At 39.9% G+C, this 20,191-nt stretch overlaps 1 protein-coding gene across 9 annotated transcripts in view; it reads right to left on the reverse strand.

Annotated features, from left to right (window-relative positions):
• SEMA4D (semaphorin 4D) overlaps nt 1–20,191 on the reverse strand; it is a 97,809-nt gene that overhangs the window by 12,959 nt on the left and 64,659 nt on the right. For 3 of the 9 annotated variants that reach the window (XM_015652757.3, XM_015652756.3, XM_015652759.3), the window contains exons 5-16: nt 19,265–19,327; nt 16,816–16,914; nt 15,641–15,734; nt 14,591–14,704; nt 13,540–13,691; nt 11,623–11,798; nt 11,332–11,488; nt 10,321–10,543; nt 9,785–9,900; nt 5,824–5,996; nt 5,560–5,603; nt 3,523–4,439 (exon numbers count right to left, since the gene is read on the reverse strand). In XM_015652757.3, the coding sequence (XP_015508243.1) occupies nt 3,523–4,439; nt 5,560–5,603; nt 5,824–5,996; nt 9,785–9,900; nt 10,321–10,543; nt 11,332–11,488; nt 11,623–11,798; nt 13,540–13,691; nt 14,591–14,704; nt 15,641–15,734; nt 16,816–16,914; nt 19,265–19,327 (2,328 nt within the window). Of the gene's footprint in view, nt 1–1,410; nt 1,618–1,959; nt 5,363–5,559; nt 5,604–5,823; nt 5,997–9,784; nt 9,901–10,320; nt 10,544–11,331; nt 11,489–11,622; nt 11,799–13,539; nt 13,692–14,590; nt 14,705–15,640; nt 15,735–16,815; nt 16,915–19,264; nt 19,328–20,191 lie in introns of those variants that run through there. The other 6 variants (XM_015652760.3, XM_015652762.2, XR_001525402.1 and 3 more) reach the window with 5 other exon arrangements.

Consider the following 20,191-nt stretch of genomic DNA (forward strand, 5'->3'; position numbering starts at 1 on the left):
ACCAGTTCAGTGTGCTGGTTTGCATTTGCTGGTTTGTTCATTTATTATCAATTCATCAAGAGACTGAAATCGTAATTCCGGGTAAGAGAAGAGTGTGAGGTGTCAGCCAACAGCCTTGCTTCCCAAAGGGAGCAAAAACTCTTCCCATAATACAAATACCAGTCCTTCCCAGCTTTGAGAGGCATTGGAAGTGCTTCCATAGCTGGGTCACCTTAGCCCCATTGTTGCCATTACTGCATCCCTTGGATGTCAGGAGGTTGTGAGAGTTTCTCCCACTATTCACCCCTACACCTCCTGAGGAATGGAGTGCCACACTGACTTTAGGGACACTGTGCCTTCCTTAAGTTCACTATCAAAGCAAATACAATTACTGACAATTTTTAAGAGCAGCATCAGCATCATATTAAGATGGGCACTGCTGGATGAAAAAGAAGTAATTCTAAAATAAAGTCTAGGTCTGTAGTACAACTATCAAACTGTTAAAATCTTTTGTGCTATTGTAACTTTTTTTTTTCATGGTGGACAGCCAAGTTTCTGAATTGCCTATTGCAAAAGTGAACAAATTACCACTGAAAAGTGCATCCAAGTCTAAATTATTCTATTCTATGAGAGAACCTTCATCTCTCTGCTGCTCCTTTTAGCCATGGAAACAAGAAGAGTGCCTTTGTTAAGATCTGTGCTAATAAAGACATGCATTTTGATCTGATTCCACAAAACACCAACAGGGATGCCAATATTGAACAATACTACTTTTAAAAATTATTCAGTCTATACAACTTGTTCTTTTAAAGAATAAGGTTACATATGAAGATCTGTTTCAATCCATTAAATCATTCTTAGTTTAAACCAGCAATTACAAATTGTACTTGGTAACAATCCAAACAAAAACTGGAAAAAAATGCTGAATTGCTATAGAAAAAATAGCTTTTTCCTCCTGTACACATCAGAAAATGTATCTGTTAAAAATGGAAGCTGTTATTACTGTATGTACTTCAGCATTTGAAGTAAGATGGAAAAAGGATTGACTGACCTGGTCCAGAAAATAGGCTAAGTTCAAATCCAATAAAAGTGTATTTTTTAAACTGCGCACACACTGGCAATGAAAGTATCAACCTGCTAAACATCATATGCAATCCTGATTCATTTAATTCCCTCAGCATGCAAGTGAGCCTAATAAAATCAACTACTAACACACTGAAGCGGGTTGCTGAATCAAAACCTCCACCATACAGTACAGGACTTGCAGTGACTTATTCTTGCTAAGAGCATGCTGGCATCCCGATACTGTTTCTCCGTGCTCGTTTTTCCCCCCCGCAAACATCACAAAAATAAAATGTATACAGTACATGGTGACACAGCTAAACCTTTAATGCAGAACGTGCTGGCTTATACAGGGGTCCTCCAGCTTACCTGTGGCTTGGCAGAAGAGGTGGAAGGGTTCCCGGACACTAACATGCTGTGCCTGGTCACTTAGGAAAGGTGGCAACAACATGACCTTTATGGGGTCTTTGCTAGACCAAACATCAGGCTGGGTACTGGTGGGTGAAGGAGGTGAATCACTTCCCACACAGGACAAAAAGGAGGTACCAGTAGGAGGGAAAGGTATAGGAGATGAGGCTGTGTGACAGAAGAGGACAGAAAAGAAAGTAAAAGGGTACTAAGGAAAGAAGTTGCAAGAAATACATCACACAATGAAGAAATACTACAAAAAGACAAATGAATTTCAGAAAGGTAGTAAGACAAAGTGTCCCTAGACCCCTAGAGGAGAGCACTTTTCTCCTTCACCCACACTGTTTTCCTCCCATCCTTCCCATCTCCCCGCCTGGGTTATAACCCTTTCAATTGAAGCTGAGAGGCTGCTTCAAATTAATTAAAAAGTTTTTACATTCCCCCCACAGAAAATCACAAGGAACATTAGTGCCTTGCCAAATGGAAAGCACTGTCATTGTGTCACGTTTCAGAAAAGCCAAGATGTAATACAATTTATTTTAATATTTATTCTGTTATATGTACATAATTAAAAATAGAAAAATAAAACCAAACTGAATCTTATAAAATATAAACTGTTTACACTAAGATGGTCTAAATTATGTTTGCATGAAAGTTGAACACAGAGAAGCAGCCCAGGCATACTGCTGTTTACTGTTAAAATGTATTCTACTTCTAGCAATATTTACAGAAAGAAGCAGTGAAAGGAACAATTCTTCAGGACTGTACTGCACACATAAAATGCTTTTACAGACAAACAGTGCTGCTGTGAACCAGGCTGAGAACAAATGCACACTTTCAATGTTAGCAGGCATGATTCACATAAAAGAGTTCAAAGGACTGATTGTTTAAGCAGCTCCAGTTTCAGTCTCCAGTTGCATAGGAGAGTGAAGGTATCATCCAGAAAGGGTGACGCTGCAAGTATTTGTCACAAAAAGAAGCTGAGTTATTTCTGAATCTGAAAAGAAGAAAAAAATCAGCAAAGTTTTCTCATCAGGCTGTGTCCTAACAGTCCATTCCAGTGAGTCACCAGCTGAATTGTTGGGAGTTAATTCTTCTTGATTCCTGTTTTGCTTCCATAATGCAAGAAATCTCTTTCCGTGTCACTGCTAACTGACAGTTGCTTGCCTGTACTGTTCTATAAACTAAAGAAAAAAAAAATAAAAATCCAGTTTTGTATAGAAAATAAAATGTGACTATGTCCAGCTGGCTGGCTGGTGGGGGGGAGGAAAAAAAAAAATTTTAAAAAAAAAAGCATTTGTTTCCTCCTTCCCCATTCCCCACTTACTCCATGTTTTGTACTGATATTGTCGTACCTACATTTCTAGAAAGCAGCAAAGAAAAGAGCCTTTAAACAAGATTATCCCTGAGTCTTACACAAATCAAGGCAATGCTATCCCCATTATACCTTAAAATCTAAGATACTTATAGAGCAGTTAAAATAATTAACTTTAACCAACTAAAGAGATCTAGCGTGCCAAAACACAAAGCATAAAACTAAAAACAATCACTAGAAGCAAAGAAAAAAAAAAAAATGTCCCAATCTGGACAAAAGTCTATAATTTACCAATCTGATAAACTAAACTCAATTTCCAATTTGGAATTAAAATGAAACTAGATCTTTTTTTAATGGCAACTAAATATATGTGAAGACTGAAGTACTTTTTAAAGCCAACTGAATTATAAAGTTACTTTTACTCTATCGAAGAATATGGCCAAAGAACAAGCAAGTAGCTTCACTAGAGCAAAGTGCTCAGTGGGGGGAAAAACTGGGAACAAACAAGTGGTGATCTGAAACTGGCCATTTGAAAAAAAACAGAAAAAAAACACAGTACAACACAAGATGCTATGGTCTCCAGACAAGTACACCACTTCTCTAATCTGTTGAGATCCAAACGAAAATTGGCTTGCTGTACAGCTTTAAGCATGTAACCCCTGCTATGGCTTAGCTGTCACACCCAGGCTCTCCGTGCTCAAATAGCCAGCCGCAGGACCACAGCTCACTTCCGCCACTGAGAGGGACGGGGGGCTCCTTCAGTCCCCCTCCACGTCTGAGTCGGCGTACTTGAGCTCGCACTTGACGTCGAAGGGCTTGTCCTTGGCCTCACGGGACGCCTGCGAATCCCCAGCCTGCAGCTGGCTGTTCCCGCAGTCGGGCTCCGTCTCGTAGCCGGTGTCGTGCGCAGGCTTGGGCTGCTCCCCGCTCTGGTGGCTGACACTGCCCTGCTCCACCAGCGTCTCTTTCACGCTTTGCTCGCAGTCAGAAAAATCTGACTTTGTTTTCTTCTTACCGAGCAGCATCACAGAGCGAAATTTCAAGCACTGCCCTGGCAAGTACCCTTTGTAACAATTGTAGGAGAGCAGGCACAAAAAGAGAATGAAAAAGAAGAGGAAGAGGAACATCAACAGGAAGTTATCATTTGACTTGAGGAACATTGTCTTTTCAGGGACTGCGTCAGGAATTGAATTGAAGAGCTCTGTGTTGGAGGCTACACTCGTTAGGACAGGGCCAATGGGCTTAGTTAATATCCTTGCTGTTGTTACTGGTACCGTGTGAGTGGTCGAGATGTGAGCAGTGGACCCCTCGGTTGACACAGCCGATACTTTTGGCACATCACTATTACCTTCTGTTGGTGCGGCTGCTGTGGTGGGGCCCACCGTGGTATGCTGCATTTTTTTCAGTTCCAAAACATGCTTAGCCAGCACCTGAGAAAACTTCTTATTTTTCACTTTTTCTTCTGACAAACACTGGTAAACACCACTGTCTCCTTCTGATAAATTGAAGATGAGCAGTGCCTTCTCCAGCAGACGGTACTTGGGACTCTCCACTCTCAGCACATCATCTTTGAACTTCCAAACTACCTGTGCCAGATTGGACTTTTGAGAACACTTGAGTTCTGCTGTGCTCCCATGCTTGAATGTATGCTGTAGGGGATTCTCTCTTACTTTATCTGGAACATCAAAATAAACGTGCAGAGTATCAGCAATGATTCCAGTTTGCTCTAATCTGTACAGCTTCACCAGACTGTGTTACAGTCTAACTGGAAGCATGAAGACTTATGGCATTCACCTCACAAGACCAGGTGGACAGCATGCAAGAATCTCAGTGGAACACCAAGCTGCACGTGGAACATCAAGACAAACTAAGAGATAGGACACCTCAACTCTAAGATGGCCTCCACTTCTAGATAAAGGTGAGACCTGACTGATCCACAGCCGAGTGTGCACCTGACAAGTCACTGATCAGGAAAGATACTGTACTTGGTCTCACTTTATAGCCAATTAGTGCATTTTATGTAAAGCAGCAGCTACAAAGTATCCAGGAGGAAACTGAACTTGGAACTCTCTTCTGAAAAAAAGGATATTTGCACTTATGGCATGCCCACAATTTATGGCACCCCATAAGTTAACAGAAAAATAACAAGCAAAGCTCTCATGGCGGTCCATGCTTGGCTTGGATTAGAAATAAAAAGTGAGTACATCAAACTCTTAAGAGCTTTTTTTACTGGAACTAAAATCTCCTGTAACTCGACTCTACACTTTATGATCTCATTGATCTGGTGGCAGCAGCACACTAGATAAAGAAAGGACCTGTGGTTACTTGTTTTAAAGCACTATGGAAGGTACTTCAGCTGCTCTACATCATGTTCTGAGTTCCCCCTCCCCTCTCACCATAAAACCAGCTTTTTTTTACAGAATAATTTAATCTGATCTAGCAGCAATAACCAAGCACTTGTCAAAGCTCACAGTAGAATGTCAAATGCTGCATCAAAGAGACAGAGGCCTCTGCAATAGAAGTACTTCTGGTATTGCTTTCATTCACAAGTCACTGTTGAGGTGCCCCCATTCATTTCAGGGCGTTGTGCACTGCACACTGAAATGCATACAAACACAGACAGTTTTTAAGACAACATGCAGGTTGTACAGATGCTCAAATATTCAAAGCAGAATCCCATACCTATTAAAATGTAAATGAATGTCTAGATAATCACAAAAGCAAAGCTGAACTAAATAGAATTCTTTCACCACTCCACCTAGACATATGAAGGAGCTCTTCAAAGACTAACTCACCAGAACAAGAAGATGCATCTCCACCTATGTTTTGAATCCAGTTCCTGTAAAAGGAAATCCAACCATTACAATTTCAAATATTTTGTTTCCTAAAATCTGCCCATCCCTTTGTACTAATAAGTCATGTAAGCAGCACTAGCAGACATAAATGGATAGGAAAAAGTCAATTTTTAAAATAAAAAAAATACTCAGTTTTTAAAATTCCAGTCATCAGGAAGGGACAATATTGATTGTAACTGTAAGGTATTTAAAGGATACTATTACCTTTCCATTTCACCTTCTTTAAAAATATCAATGCAGGAAGCTTCAAGAGGTTTCCAAGCACAGTAAGGATCCCTTGCTAAAACACAGTCAACACAAGTGGTATACTTGTCACAGAATGCCACTGGAGACTGCACCACACCAGAATTTGAACCAGCAAAGAGGTATCTTCTGCCCTAAAGAAAACAAAGCAAAACAACAAAAAAAACCATCACAGGCAATCACTTTCTCAAACCCAAACCACCCAATTCATGGAACAATTTAAATGTTATTAAAGAGCTGCATACATACAGCCTTTTTTGTAAAAAGTGGTGCCTCAGGAAAGTAAGCATTTGATCAACTCTTATTTCTAGAAAGTTATCTTGGAAATACTACAGCAATGCTGAAAGTGTAAAAAGACAACAAAAGACTATGGAACAGGTATGTGGAAAGTAACCATGTCTAACTAAACTTTATCAATTTTTCCAGAAATATGAATGCAGTAATCCTTCTATGAGGCAAGGCAAGGCTGTGCTGACAACAAGGCTGCAGGTGGCACACTCACGACTGAACGGGCAGTAGGGCTGCTCCTGTTAAACCCAAAGCAGCCCTACTGCCTTCAGCTCTTTAGCCAGCCTGTCTCTGCAGCCACATCAGCACCATCCTTATGAGAGTCAAATCCTTCTTAAGGAAGAACACTGTAGTATTCAAAGGGAACAGCACTAGCAAGACACCCTAGAAGAAGGGGGAAATAATCACAATGGCTGTTGAGCCATTGCTGCTGGGGATCCCAAAGTAGTCTCACTCTGAGCACAGGAGGAAAAGACCACACTCACCTTTTATTATAAAAGGCAGGCAGCTGCCTGAGTATTTCACTCATCTGCTTTAGAACTCAGGGAAAATGATGGCTAAAGGTATGGTGTGACTTTACACATTATCAAGCAAAGCCTCAAGAAAGGGGCCCGTGCTGCAGCCCAAATCCACCATGACTGTCTCACTACTCCTTTTGAGAGGCTCTGCATAGAAAGCTGAATGGCACACCCCACCTCAGCAGCGGGCTGGCTTCATCCTGAGCAGAATACTGAGCAGGTTTATCAGCACCCTGCTGCAGCTGTCAGGCAAGCCAGCTGGATCCAAGCATGGAATGGCTTTTCCTGTACAACTGTACAGCTCTCGGTGCACAGAAATGTACTCTGTCATGTCTGCAGTGACTCCAGCAGTATGAGTACAGTCACAAAGTGACGAGCAGACATCCAAGGAAAGATTTAAAGCACAGAAACATTCCTCAAAAATCTCATGTTCAGGTGCACACATTTGGTCTTGACATCACAAACACACTTAAGAAAAGAACTGACAGAGCATCTAAAGACTGCATTTAGGTTTTGGGGTTCAGTGATGCTCTGCTCTTTCAGCTAAGGATGTAAGGAGGTTCTGCCACAAGAACGCTGAACAGGTCAGTCTCTTTAATGCAATGATCATCAGGAAGTCTCTAGAGGAAGCTGCAAGACCCAGCACAAATTAGTTTGAATCCTTCTCGCATATATAAAGTGTGCAAACAGCTTTCAGGGGAACTCTTGACACTGGAAAAATCTAAGATAAAACACAATCAAAAAGGAATCTGCTGGCACTGCTGGAAGTTACAGTTTGAATGACAGTCAAACATTCAAATGCACTCTTCCATCCTGAAATTTAACACAGATTAGTGTTGGACTGTGCTGCAGTACTCATAGAAGGAAGTCTACAGTGTTGGAGACTTACAACTTCTTAGGAAAAGCTTCCCATTCTGCTCAAAGGTCTCCACATTGCACCAAGCACTGCTCATCCTTCTAGTGCTCTGCTGGAAAACACTGCAACAGTGCAGCACTGTGTATGGGTCATAGTGTCCTGGCTCACACATCCAGGAGTTCAGAGGACATGCAGTGAGCAGAGCAAACCATTTGAATAAAACATCCAGACACAGCTTCCAATCAAGCAGGAGTTAAGATGATCTATTGTAGGCTCTTCTGACTGTCCACCACACACCACACTATGGGGAAGAACCTAGAGACCACTTAAAAATGAGCTCAGAAAGGACTCTAACTCCAGAGAGGTCTAAAGCCCCTCATCAGGGCAATTACTACCCTTCTGCGGGAAGTCCACTACTGTGGGATGTCACGACACGTAACACAATGCCAGCTCTTCGTGGACTTCAGTAGCCACCGACTGTGGAGGCAGAAACTTGTGTTTTCAGGCTGGGAAGCAGCAGGAATCCCTGCTTGGGTGGTATTGTGACTATACAGTTACCAGGACTCTGGCAGACAACCCAACCTCCTGCTCCCCCATCACTGAAAAGGACCTCTGGTTTTATGGGAATGTACTGGGCAGCATTATTTCAGCAAGTATGTGGCAACTGGACCTGGAGTGAATAAATTCAATGCCATTATTCCTACAGCAGCCTTCCAAGTGTGTGCTTAAATTGCTACATGATGTGTATTTGGCATCAGGCTTAATGCCCATCTCTTTCCTTGCATTCTCCTGAAATACGCAAATCACAATCAAGCCAGTGTAGGAATGATCCCACAATTAGAGGAATGGCTATTTGCATATATATTAGAAGAGCTATCTATCATTATCGTCTATGAAAGGGCAAATTCCAAAACTTCCTGTCAAAGCAAGTAATTTGAAACTTATTTTGCTGATTAAACAAACACTTTGTGTGTATGTATATATACATATATACATATATGTGTATATATATATACATATATGTATGTATATGTATACACACACATAATACACATCTGCACAGATAAGTAAGTGAGTTGTCAGTGTGATGAATCAGACAAAAATAATACAGACATGTTTACGGAAAACTAAGCACAGACGTTCTTCATCCCGATTTTTGTTTGTCTAGCAAAAACATATTCTGTCCTCTCCTTCTATTATAAACATGAAAGGACAAATAAGCATGCAGGATGAGCTTGTAAAAATTACAGCAAAAAGCTCTGAGCTGATCATGTTGACATGCAAAATTTTATTAAATATCACACAAAAACAAAAGCTGTTTCAAAGTATTCCTAAGTCCCTAAGCTGCAGAACACTTATTGATCTCTAGGGTAGCTACTGAATGCTGGTATTACTACTAGGTACTTCAAAACAGGCACTCATTCTTTATGAAACCCAGAAAATCTCACTGATGCTACAAGTGACTTCAGGCATACACAGATATATTCACAGATGTGAAGGTCTGAATTACTAGGGGCAGAAGCCTAAGTCATACACAAACTACAGTGACCATCCTCCTACTGTCACAAAAGCACTCTAGGATTAAATTAAGCTACTGATAAACAGTGCAGGAAAGCTGCCAGGTTTGGAGCGTGCAGCAGCTCTCATACCACCCAGCTGGAGCTGCAGCTGGTGCCCCACTGGGCAGACAAAACCTCACCAGAGGTCTTCACCCACAGCTGCAGCAACTGCAGTGGCTGCCCTTACAACACAAGCAGCATGCAGAAGCCTGTGAGATCTGGGTCTGCAGAAATCAATCAACTACACAGTTATGAGACCCTGTGCTAGAAGACTGTTCTCTCTTCTTAGGTCTATTTCCCCAGAACCACACACCACTCCTCTGGCTAACCTCAATCCCGGGATTTTTCCTCACTAATCTGCAGTGGCCACAAGGGGTCAGGTGTTTTACATCACGCTAAACCTGAAATTGGTTTCTTGAAACACTTTACAGTTCCCTGCTTCTGCACATGGAAACCAAGTGAAGACCTGCATACCTGTGCTCCCACAGCCATTCCCCGTGAAGGTCTAAATACCTTCAGAAGTCTTCCACCTACCAAACATACCGAAATGCAGCAGGCAGTATGTGATTGCTGCAGCATGGTGAGTTACAAATGCAGCCTCTGCTCCACACACAGCAACAATCTCTTGTCACAAAGTGGTATAGAGAAAGTTTTGTGGAAGAACAAAAGGAGATGAATGCTGTGATGCTTGTACCACTTACTGTTTTGGATGAGAGCAAGAGAGTTTGGACTGGTTCAAAATTTGGAAAAAGCTGTGTTTCTTCAATAATATGCATTCCATTTTCATAGCTGATAGCTTTGTGCAGGGCTCCTCGATCTGAAACAACAGAGGAATATGCTTAAGTAAGATCCTTTAAATAAAAAGGCAGGAAAAAAGCCTTCACAATTGCTAAAAATTGTCTTAATAATCTCCTTGCTGTTCAGCAGAACAACTCCATGTCAAAGGTAACCATTGAACTTGCCATCATCAGGACCTCTGAGCAAGAAATAACGTTTTGGTACACAGAATGACTAGCTGGGGATTGTAGTGTGGTTTTGCTGAACTCACTGAAGCTTTGCAGTTCATTTTCTGAAATACTTTTTCAAATCAGCTAAGACTGTACATTTACCGTGGCTCTTTACATTTTTTTTACACCAGCTGGTGCAAAAGCAATGGAAATATAGAAACCTCAGGAGTTTCTCTAAGAAAACTAAAGAATCAATGCATCACCAAAACCAGGTGTTTTGCAGAACTCACCTGTACCAATGAACATAACATCATAGATGGTGCCATTGAGTGCTCTGACTCTGTCAACTACAATCTGTGTATACTTCACATCTCGCTTTACTAGCCGAGGTCTGTCTCCCATTGGGGTCACTGAGTCATCCATTAGAGGATGATCTTTAACAAACTGCAATGTTTTGTCTGGTAAATTCAGAGAACTCATGTAGTTTGATGCTCTGGCTTCATTGTTTATACACTAGAAGTGGGGACAGGGAGAGGGTGAAAAAGAAAAAAGACAATCAAATTGTGTCATATATTTGTACAAAATGAAGACAATTAAGAGCAGTTGCCTGCATTTTCTTCTCCACATTATTCTGGCCAGTAACCACACCTGTACACTCTACTCATTGTACCCAGGAAGGTCCTCAGGTCTTATAGCACTTCGGCTTCAGGGATGTACTAACCCCTGAGCTTTGGACTACATTTTTGTTTGGGTCCAAAATACCTTCTTAGGAAAAAAATTCCTTCTCTGGTCTCACGCATCCTCAATACTTTTAACCATCACCTCTTTCAGTACTAGAAGTAGTATGACTATAAGGAACATAAGGAAGTAAAAAAAAGTCTGAAAGAGACCAAGTACTAGGACAGTTTTGAGTTTGCAGAGCAGTGCACTACATCAGAAAGACACGCTGATTCTACTGAGACAATGCAACACTTGCTATACTCCTTTTCATCTGAACAAAAAAGTGTATAATGTTGCTAGTGTAAACTGAGTTCTATCTCACAATGATAAAGTTATTAACAAAATAAAGAATTACAAACTCAGCAAATAACTTTGAAATTAAAAAAACTCAAAACCCAAAGACTTTGATTCCCAGATAAAAAGTTCAGAACATATCACTTGAATGCTTTTCTAGCAAGTTTTTACAAGAAGTAACCACGTGAAGGTGAACAAATGAATCATTAGTAGGTTACCAGTATTCCCTAGTCTGCTTCCTCCAGAGCATTAAGGAAGTCATCAGATCCAAGACTAGAGAAACTTACCGCACCAGGTCGAGGATTGGGAATTTCCCCATTGTATCGCACCCACTTTGTATGAGACTGTTCCACTGTAGCACTCTGCATGTATTTTCCTTTTGAGAAAACCTCTTCTACAGTAGACAGATTGTATGCACACACTGCTGACAGTCCCACATTATTCCTATGAATTCAGGAAGATATTAAGGAAAAAAAAAAAAATAAAACCCAACAAAACATATGAGTAATTATCATTTTCTTCTAGCAACCAATTGAGATTAAAGGTATTTATCCAGGAAAAGGCTGTACCACACTTACAGTTGTGGGGTGAAGACTCCGTATATCACTGGTTCCTTCAAAGTCGGAGATTTGAGAATAAAAACATCATTGATAACATTGAAAATTAAATTCTTATCAGGGATGGTACAAATCAGTCTGGCCTTGAGAAATGAAGTCCATTTTTTCTGCAAGGTCCTTAATCCTCCTTGGTCCCTCTTATGGCATTTAAAAAAAAAAAAAAAAGAAAAAAGTGTTTGTGAGGAGAACTAGCAGCATTTTTGCATTTCAGAAGCACTGCTATATAGCATGCAATTACTAAGCCCTGGTGTTTTATATTCTTTCATCTACAGCAACATCAATAAATGCTAACACAGTCACAAACACAACAGTATGAAAGCCACAGGAAAATCAGTTTAACAAAAATAATGCAGAATTGTTTCTGTCACACATACAGGGAAGATGAGAGTTAATGAAGAATCATACTTCAGCATCACTTGGAAAAACTGAGATGGGCAATGTATCATTAGGAAAAAAGTAAAACAAGTATGGAAGTATTATACTGTCCTTTTAGAGAAATGTGTGTTGCTGCATTTGTTCTGTGACACCAAAACTGATTCTAACTGATTTAAATTCTAACATTGCAGTATGCCTTAAGACTTGCCTGACACTGATAATTTCATTAGAAGAAATCCAGCAATGGTTTAACCCTTCTAGCAGTTACTACCTTTGCTAAGGCTTTGCAGATACCAAGGCTTAAGATATATTGACTAGAAATGTATTTCAAAATATTTGATAATTGAGCTGTAGCTCTGCTACTTCTCTTATAAAAGAGCATATTGAAACAATATTAATATTTCCTTTTAATATTTCCATTCATTACCCAATGGTGTATGCAATGTATTAAAGGAAATCCACAGAATTTTTATTAAAACAATTAAGTATAAATGCTTATTAGATTTGCAACCTGCCACTGATTTCTATTTCAAACAACAGTCTGAAATATATAATAATGTAATAGATGAAGCTCTCATATTCCACCATACTCCCCTTTTAAAGTGTGCACGAGCTGTCAGTGGGCAGAGTGCCATAATAGTAAGCCCCATCTAAACCTGCCTCCAGCTCCTTGTTTAATGGAAATCTCAAGGGCACTAACTTGTTATTGATATTTTGACTTCCCTTTTTAAATACAAAAACAGTAAAGTCAAAATAAAACTTTCAACCTCATAAAAATGAAACAGACAGATAAACTTCCTGCTGGAAAAAAAAGGAAATTGATACATTCCACTGAAAAAGTTTTTGTTAAATAAACATTTTCTGCTGAAAAAACATCTATCAGGCAAGACTTTCAACCAGCACTCCTGAGGATGTGTTTGAATCAGCTTAACACACTGGGGTTTAAGCACAGTGAGTGTGACAGAATCAGGCTGCTGGTGACCATTTCCCTTCAGGCTCTGGCAGCTGTAGCAGCTTCACAGAAGTCCCATCTGCTACACCACAGTCAAGAGCTGTTTTGCTGTGGACACAGCTACAGTTTTGCTTGTATACAGCTAATTCAAAGTCCCTTGAATACATCCTGTCTGCTCAGCTCCAACAAAAGTCACTCCTTCACAGGGAGCTGTACTTTTAAAAAAAATAAACAATGAAAACTGGAGCAACACTCTTTCTGCTGCTGGATTTTGTCATGGTTGTTTTGTTTCCTCCCAGACAAAAAAAGCAGAACCCCCAGATATACAGAAATTTTACAACTGTGCAAAATTAAATCAAGTATTTATTTACAAAGCAACCATTAGGCCTTCTCAGTTCCGACTAACTGACTGGAACTGCTTATTCATTATGGTTTACTAAACTCAACCACCTCCATTTACCTGGCAGTAAGTCCAGAGAAATCAATGTTTTTTAACACGCACACACAAGATTCTATGAGATACAGTAAAAGTAAACTGAACCATCTCCCACCTTGCACACTCTAGCTATTCTTGGAATCATCAATTTTCCAACAAATTCATACTCCACAGACACCTCAGTGAAAAAGAAGTATATCTTGTCATCTTCTCCATCTGTGCTGTTTGGATCTGCTCTTATCACATCAGCAAAAACAAAGTTGGGCTCTACAGACACAAACAGAAGAATTTTCCATTATATATGTGACTACTAACTTGACTCCCTCAAAGACCCTCAGACGCTGTCTTTCACCCCAACTCCACACTGCATTTACCTCCTCTCCGCTTGCTGACCTACTTACACAGTTGGCTGCTCATAATATGAACAGGATTTCTTAAAAAACCCCAAACCACAAAACACTGACCAGAAACAGGAAAAAAACCAAAGAGAACCCCACAAAACTTGAAAGCACTATGATATCCGAGAGATTTCTATGATCTGACGGCTCACCCAGTCCACACTCAAATGTGGTTTTCTAATGGGCCCGGAGAGGTAAATCTCCCTTGCCTGCCTCTCCTCCATTTCAGCTGTATGCTAAAGCACTAAAATGACAGTTCCATTATAACATGTATTACAAACTCAGAATCCTGTACTTTTCGGACAATGGTCGTGATATTGGTCTTTACGGCACAAATCCTCAAACCTCTGGGAATTCACGAAATTCAGTGAATTCTGAAATTCACAAACTTAAAGTGTCAATAACCCTGATCAGCTCAATTTAAGAACCAATTCACGACCAAAACCATTCCATTCCTTGCCATTTCATAATTATGCTGCATTACTGCAAGGATGAACTAGCAGACAAGAAATAAACCATTAATGTCAAGATGAAACATGAATATTCTGAAGCTGTTTTCATCATCAATGCTGATGAAAATCCTGAAATTTCAAAATACAATCTCTTTATGGCATGCATGAGGGCACACACTCACAGAGTATGCCAGTATAACAAAATCCATCTTTTTGAGATATCAGACAATTGCTCCATACCCAGGTATGACACCCAAGCTCAAACCCTGTACGTGTGATGGTGAAGAAAAAGGGGCCAGCTTTCATGCTCACTTACCATTAAGCCAGGGTATTGCATACTCTGTTCTCAGAGGGCTCTGATGAGAGTGCCGTGAAATAATAGGTTCACTTCCCAAAAAATTGTAGGAAGTCCCAGAATAAAGCTCCTCATCTTCAACACAAAATCAGATGTATTAGAACTTATGGACTGGATACCAAGAAGGGTACATAAATACTTAGTGAATCTATGTAAGTTTTAACTTCCCACAAGAAAAGGTAAACACAGATTTCCTCTGAATTGCCCTGGACATGTCTTTTATGTTTACATTTCTGTCAATCATTCGCAAGCTAACACTTCCACACTTGGGTTTATTATTACTATTGTTGCTCTAACATGAGAACTGACAAAAGTAACGTCAGTTTTGTGCCGTTTTAACATTTAACATGAAAATCTACAGTTTATCTTAAAACATGCAAATTTACTTCAATGCACCAGAAGTCTGGCATTATTTTCTTCTCTTTCTATGCCACCATTACTCAAACTCGATTTGCACAGATTTAGGCACAATGCAGGGACTGTTTTATTTTTTTCTCATTTCCTGTTTCATATGATGTTAAGCTTCTCTTTTATGATCTTGAGACACGCAGGTAAAATTTTGGCTTCCCCAAATTAAGATTGGGTGGTGTGTTTCCATGCAGTAAGTATACTTGCAGTAAGTATCTCGCTTCCCTATTCTCGCTTCCCCCACCGTCTTTGGGACAGCTAACAACACTGCTTTTTATATTTACTGAAATTACAGTAATTGATAGTACAAGGGCAGTCTAAGCACATTTACACTATCCAGACTACATATGTTTAACATCTAGAAATACAGTTTGAAAATTGGCATTTTAGAAATTACTTCCAAAAGAAACTAGTTTGAAGTTCTCCATTTAAGAAGCATGATTACTATTGACTATGCAACTATTTTAACAAATATATGGATACACAATACAGACAAAATATGCATGCAAACCAACATTTTGATTATGACAGACTGGAGGGTGACAGTGGAAAAAATAGAACATTTTTAAACATAAGAACGAGGAATGCGAAGTCTGAACTTACCAACCATAACGGATGTGTAGCTTTGAGCAGGATCAAATGGACATCTGCCCTTACCATCCTCATTTTTACCTCCAAGTTCAAATGAAATTAAATTCTGTTGAAAACCACAAAACAACTATTAGCACTTTTTCCTTCCAGCTACTCAACCTGTGCAAAGTTGGCTAAAAACTAAACACTAAATAATGGGCTGCATCATCAGCTTCCAGGATCAAAGGCATTTTGTATAAAATTATAGAAGGTATATGTGTTTTCAGAAAATCTGGAGTCCCAAAGACAGAGAAAAAATGTGATCCTATAATTTATCAGGGTAGAAGCACAAAAGAGCAAAAGATGAAAAGCTAAATGCAGACAGACCGCAAGAAAGAACACCCAAAAAAGCAAGAAAGGCAGAGATGTTAACTGATACACAGAATGAACTGTCAATTATTCAATTGTCTTAGAAATCAAGAAGGCCTTCTGAGGTGGATTAAGCAATTTTTGAGATGATGCTAAATTTGTGAGATAGAGCATAATCCAACTAACAACAGAGTACTTTGGCTGCTACTTTATAAATCCCTTACCAACCAAGAGAATGAGGATCAGAAAGATGAAATGTTGTCACATTAACTGGAGAAGTAATCAGCTATACTACGTAATGAAAGCACTGGAAGCTAAAGGCACAAAGAATTACAAGATTTCTCAGTTTTCAATTTGCTAAGAGCTGCAGTAAGGAAAATTATACAAGAGTCGGTGGCAAGAAAAAGGAGTTTTAATTCTGTGCCAAGACTTCACTCTGAAGGGTTCAGCACTACACATCTTTGGCACAGCCAGGAGCAGAGACAAGCAGAGACAGGAATCTGAGAAATTTCAGGGAGATTCAGTTATGAGTGCAAGTTTCAAACAATGTAATTTCAGTTTTAGTAGCTGGTTTCATGCTAACACACAATACATGAAGAAGTATAAAAGCCAAGAAAAAGTAAATCTGCAGTTGGCGATCTGTGCAAATCTGCAAATGTGCTCTGAACAAGGAGCAGTATACTCTGCCATTATGATGGGACAGTGCCACAAATGCTCATAAACCTTACAGCCAGGAGGGAAGATGCAACTGTTTTGGGAAAGGAGAGTAACTCATTGTTTACCTGAGCTGCCCTTAAGTTACAGCTGTTTTTGCATCAAAGCATGTGAACATATCTTACCAGGTAATCACACGTTGGCTGAAATGCATTAGTTCCGCACACGTAGAGGAAAGTATCATTCAGCTGTTGCAAGACGCGCACGTAATTACGACATTCTGTCTGTAACAGAGGATGAGGAAAGGATTAGTCTGATAAACCATAGCTTCTACATTCCAACATAAACAAACAACATTGTCCACTGCCACTACTTATGCCACATCACACTGGCAAGCCCGGGAAACACGTGTGACATTGGGACACCATCTCCCTGCAGCCTCCAGGAGCTCTGATCAATCCTGCTGCAGCTCGTTTCCTACAGCCAGCAGTGTGCAGCTGCCTCAGTGTCCTAGCAGGACAGCATGCTCAGCAGGGCCCATCCCAAGCGGTTTTATGGAAGGACAAGCCCCAAACACACCTCCAGTCCATGGGAACAACTAGCTAAACATGAATTGAGTTTTAGACCTTATCATCCCTCGTACATCTATATGAAACAATGACAGCCCAGGTTGTTTGTTAAGTGCAAAACCTCTAATACCTTTAAATTAGCTACAAAGCTTTATCGCTTATAGCCATAATTTTTGTTTTTTTTCCAGTCCTTGATACTGTCCAAGGAAGCTCCATAACATTTTTAAGCTCTGAAACAGAACAAGGAGTTTGACCAAAATCCTTAATAAAGGATACAGTGAAAACTCAAAATAATAATCAAGTAAAACAACTCTAAACAACCACTTAGAGGGAGAAAACCAGTATCAGTAAGACTCCTTAATTCTTGCTGATACACTGCCAGATCCCTCCAATGAACTGCTGTTCTGTGAATTTCTTAGGCAAGTTTAAGCACTGGCATTACTGTTCCTTCTTACGAGACAAATTAGGTATTTCTGAGACTGTATGGGAGGAAAAAAGCAAGGGGGAAGAGTGTAAAACCAGTTTTCTGCCAGACAAGGCCCTTGAACAGCTGCATGAATGCTTTCTGCTGGCATTATAAAGCACACTGCTGATGGGTTGGGGACAGAACTGCCCATTTACATGTAAGAAATAGAAGCAGCAGTTAATACATTGACCCTTTGGAAACTATTGCACTGTGCAGAACACCATAGCTACAACATAAATGTGACTAGTAGGTTAGAAGTAAAGTGAGGAAAAAGTGTGACTGGCAATAACTATGAGTTTACTCATAATACTTTAATAATACTTTACAAGAAGTTTAGCAATGAGTTGCTAAACTGGGAGTAAGAGATAAGAAAAATTCCGAGGTCAATCAAAGTACATATTAATGGGGTCTAATATACCCCACCACAAATTTTTGAGAGGACTTGCGGAGACTCCCACACAAGTCTGCTAAACACAGGCTAACATACAAGGGAAACTTATATCACATATTCATCATGGCTGATTATCAGTATTATTAGCAGCAATCCCAACTGACCAAAAATAATATTCTCTGATCCTGTCCTGCAGAGGTATGCATGGACAACCAACACCTTAAATATCTGTCACACCTCATGTTCAAATAATGCACTGATGATCATCAGTGGTCAGTCAAGGGAAAGAAGCAGCTAGTCAAATGGAGACAGCCCACTCCCATCCTGATGAACCACATGAATGCAGGGTAACTATCAGCCCTGGATGCAGCATTTGGGGTTTTTAACAGTGCAAACTGAAGAGACTGCACATTCAAGGATCCAAGTGCAGAGTAGATCTGCTTTTTGCATGCACAGGACTTCTACTTTCAAACCTGTGTTAAAGGCCTGATCAGTCTTGCCTAGCAAACCCTTGCTTTACTGCATCATTAAATGAAGTGGTCTTACACAAATGGAAAGGTACAGACACATACAGTCAACTACCTCAAGTAAACACTCTCCCCAGAGGGACAAGAGGAGCAGGCCAGCCTGTGCCCTAGCAGCCATGAGGAGTGGTGGCTCCCAGAAGCACCAGGGGACCCTGCCCAAGCTTACAGGAGGTCTGGCTGCACGGGTGCTGTCTGAGCTCTCTGAGTCACACAAGGGGCACACTCATCGATACACATATACAGAGTTAGAGAAAAAATACACTGGCCTATTAAAAAACCCCTATGCCTCAAAGCAAAGCACACAAAATTAATCATTCACTCTGTTAAAATCAAATGCTGTGAATGAATCATTACAATAACAAAACACAACAGTTGCTATCAATTACTTCAGTGAAAGCAATATTGGTTTATCATCCTAATGGAAAACCATTAACATTAAGCACACGTCAGAGTGTGTTCAGATTTTCAAACATTCAAATAACATTCAACAACAAAAATAATGAGCTAAGAAAAAAAAGACTGAGCATGCTGCAGCTTCTAATGCTCAAGTTAATGAAAAAGAAATTAGGTGATGGTTTTGGAATTTTAATTTCAAACAGTTGGAGACTTTCTTCTTTTAATGTCACTCCTCTTTAAGTAAAATGCACAAGATCTTTCTCAAAATTCAATAAAAGTACATACCTGTTCTGATTTGCCCTTGACTGCACATTTAGTCCTTTTATCTTCTGTGACCTTCCAGTGTAACTAAGTGAAAAAACGTGCAACAAAAAAGCACATTGAAATTTGAAATACTATAATTCAATGCAAGGTCTAAAAATCTTGCAGTAACACACACAAGAAAAGGCAATCCTATCTAGAGCAAATGCAAGATATTTTGCAAGTAGCATTCAAAGGTTTGAAAACATTTTTTTCTCAGGAAGGTGACATTTTCAAATCCATGTGCCTTAAGCAGAACTAAACAACCATCTTCTGCGTTCATAATGATGATTCCACACAAATGACTAATGAACTTTTCATTACCACAAGCATTAGGGAAATGCAACTGGCTTAAGTATTTTTTCAATCTGAAGTACTTCTCAATTTCATTAACACTTGAATAAAAAACAATTGGGGAAAGGAATCAAAGAAAATTTACTGGAGTAATTTACACTATACTGAGTAGAACTTTACAACTATGTTTCATATGCTGGTAGAAATGCCCATTACCACCACCCATGAACATTAGAAATCATATAAGCATCTTCTAAAGCACCCTGGGTGGTAGTTCACTCTGCACATCTACACGTCAGCTGGTGTGGCTGATGGGATGAAAAGCAGGAGCCTGGGAAGAACCTGGAAGCAGTATAACATTAGCAGACTTCTGTCTGGGCTAATCTACTTTGAGAAACCAGCACAAACATATTTAAAGTATTTCTCTGAGCAAGCTGATCAGACCTGTCTGCAGCACCACTTGCTGTGCAGACACACCTAGACACAAAATAGAAGATGAGACTGAAAGGACAGTGCCTTCCTTTGCAGCACATCTGCAGCCTGCTCTGAGCAAGCCCCAGCTTTGCCTCCGTTTCAGATTACTTATTGACTCAGACTAACAGAAAATGGCCCACTCCT

The sequence above is a fragment of the Parus major genome, chromosome Z, assembly GCF_001522545.3.
Source record: "Parus major isolate Abel chromosome Z, Parus_major1.1, whole genome shotgun sequence".
Lineage (NCBI taxonomy): Eukaryota > Metazoa > Chordata > Aves > Passeriformes > Paridae > Parus > Parus major.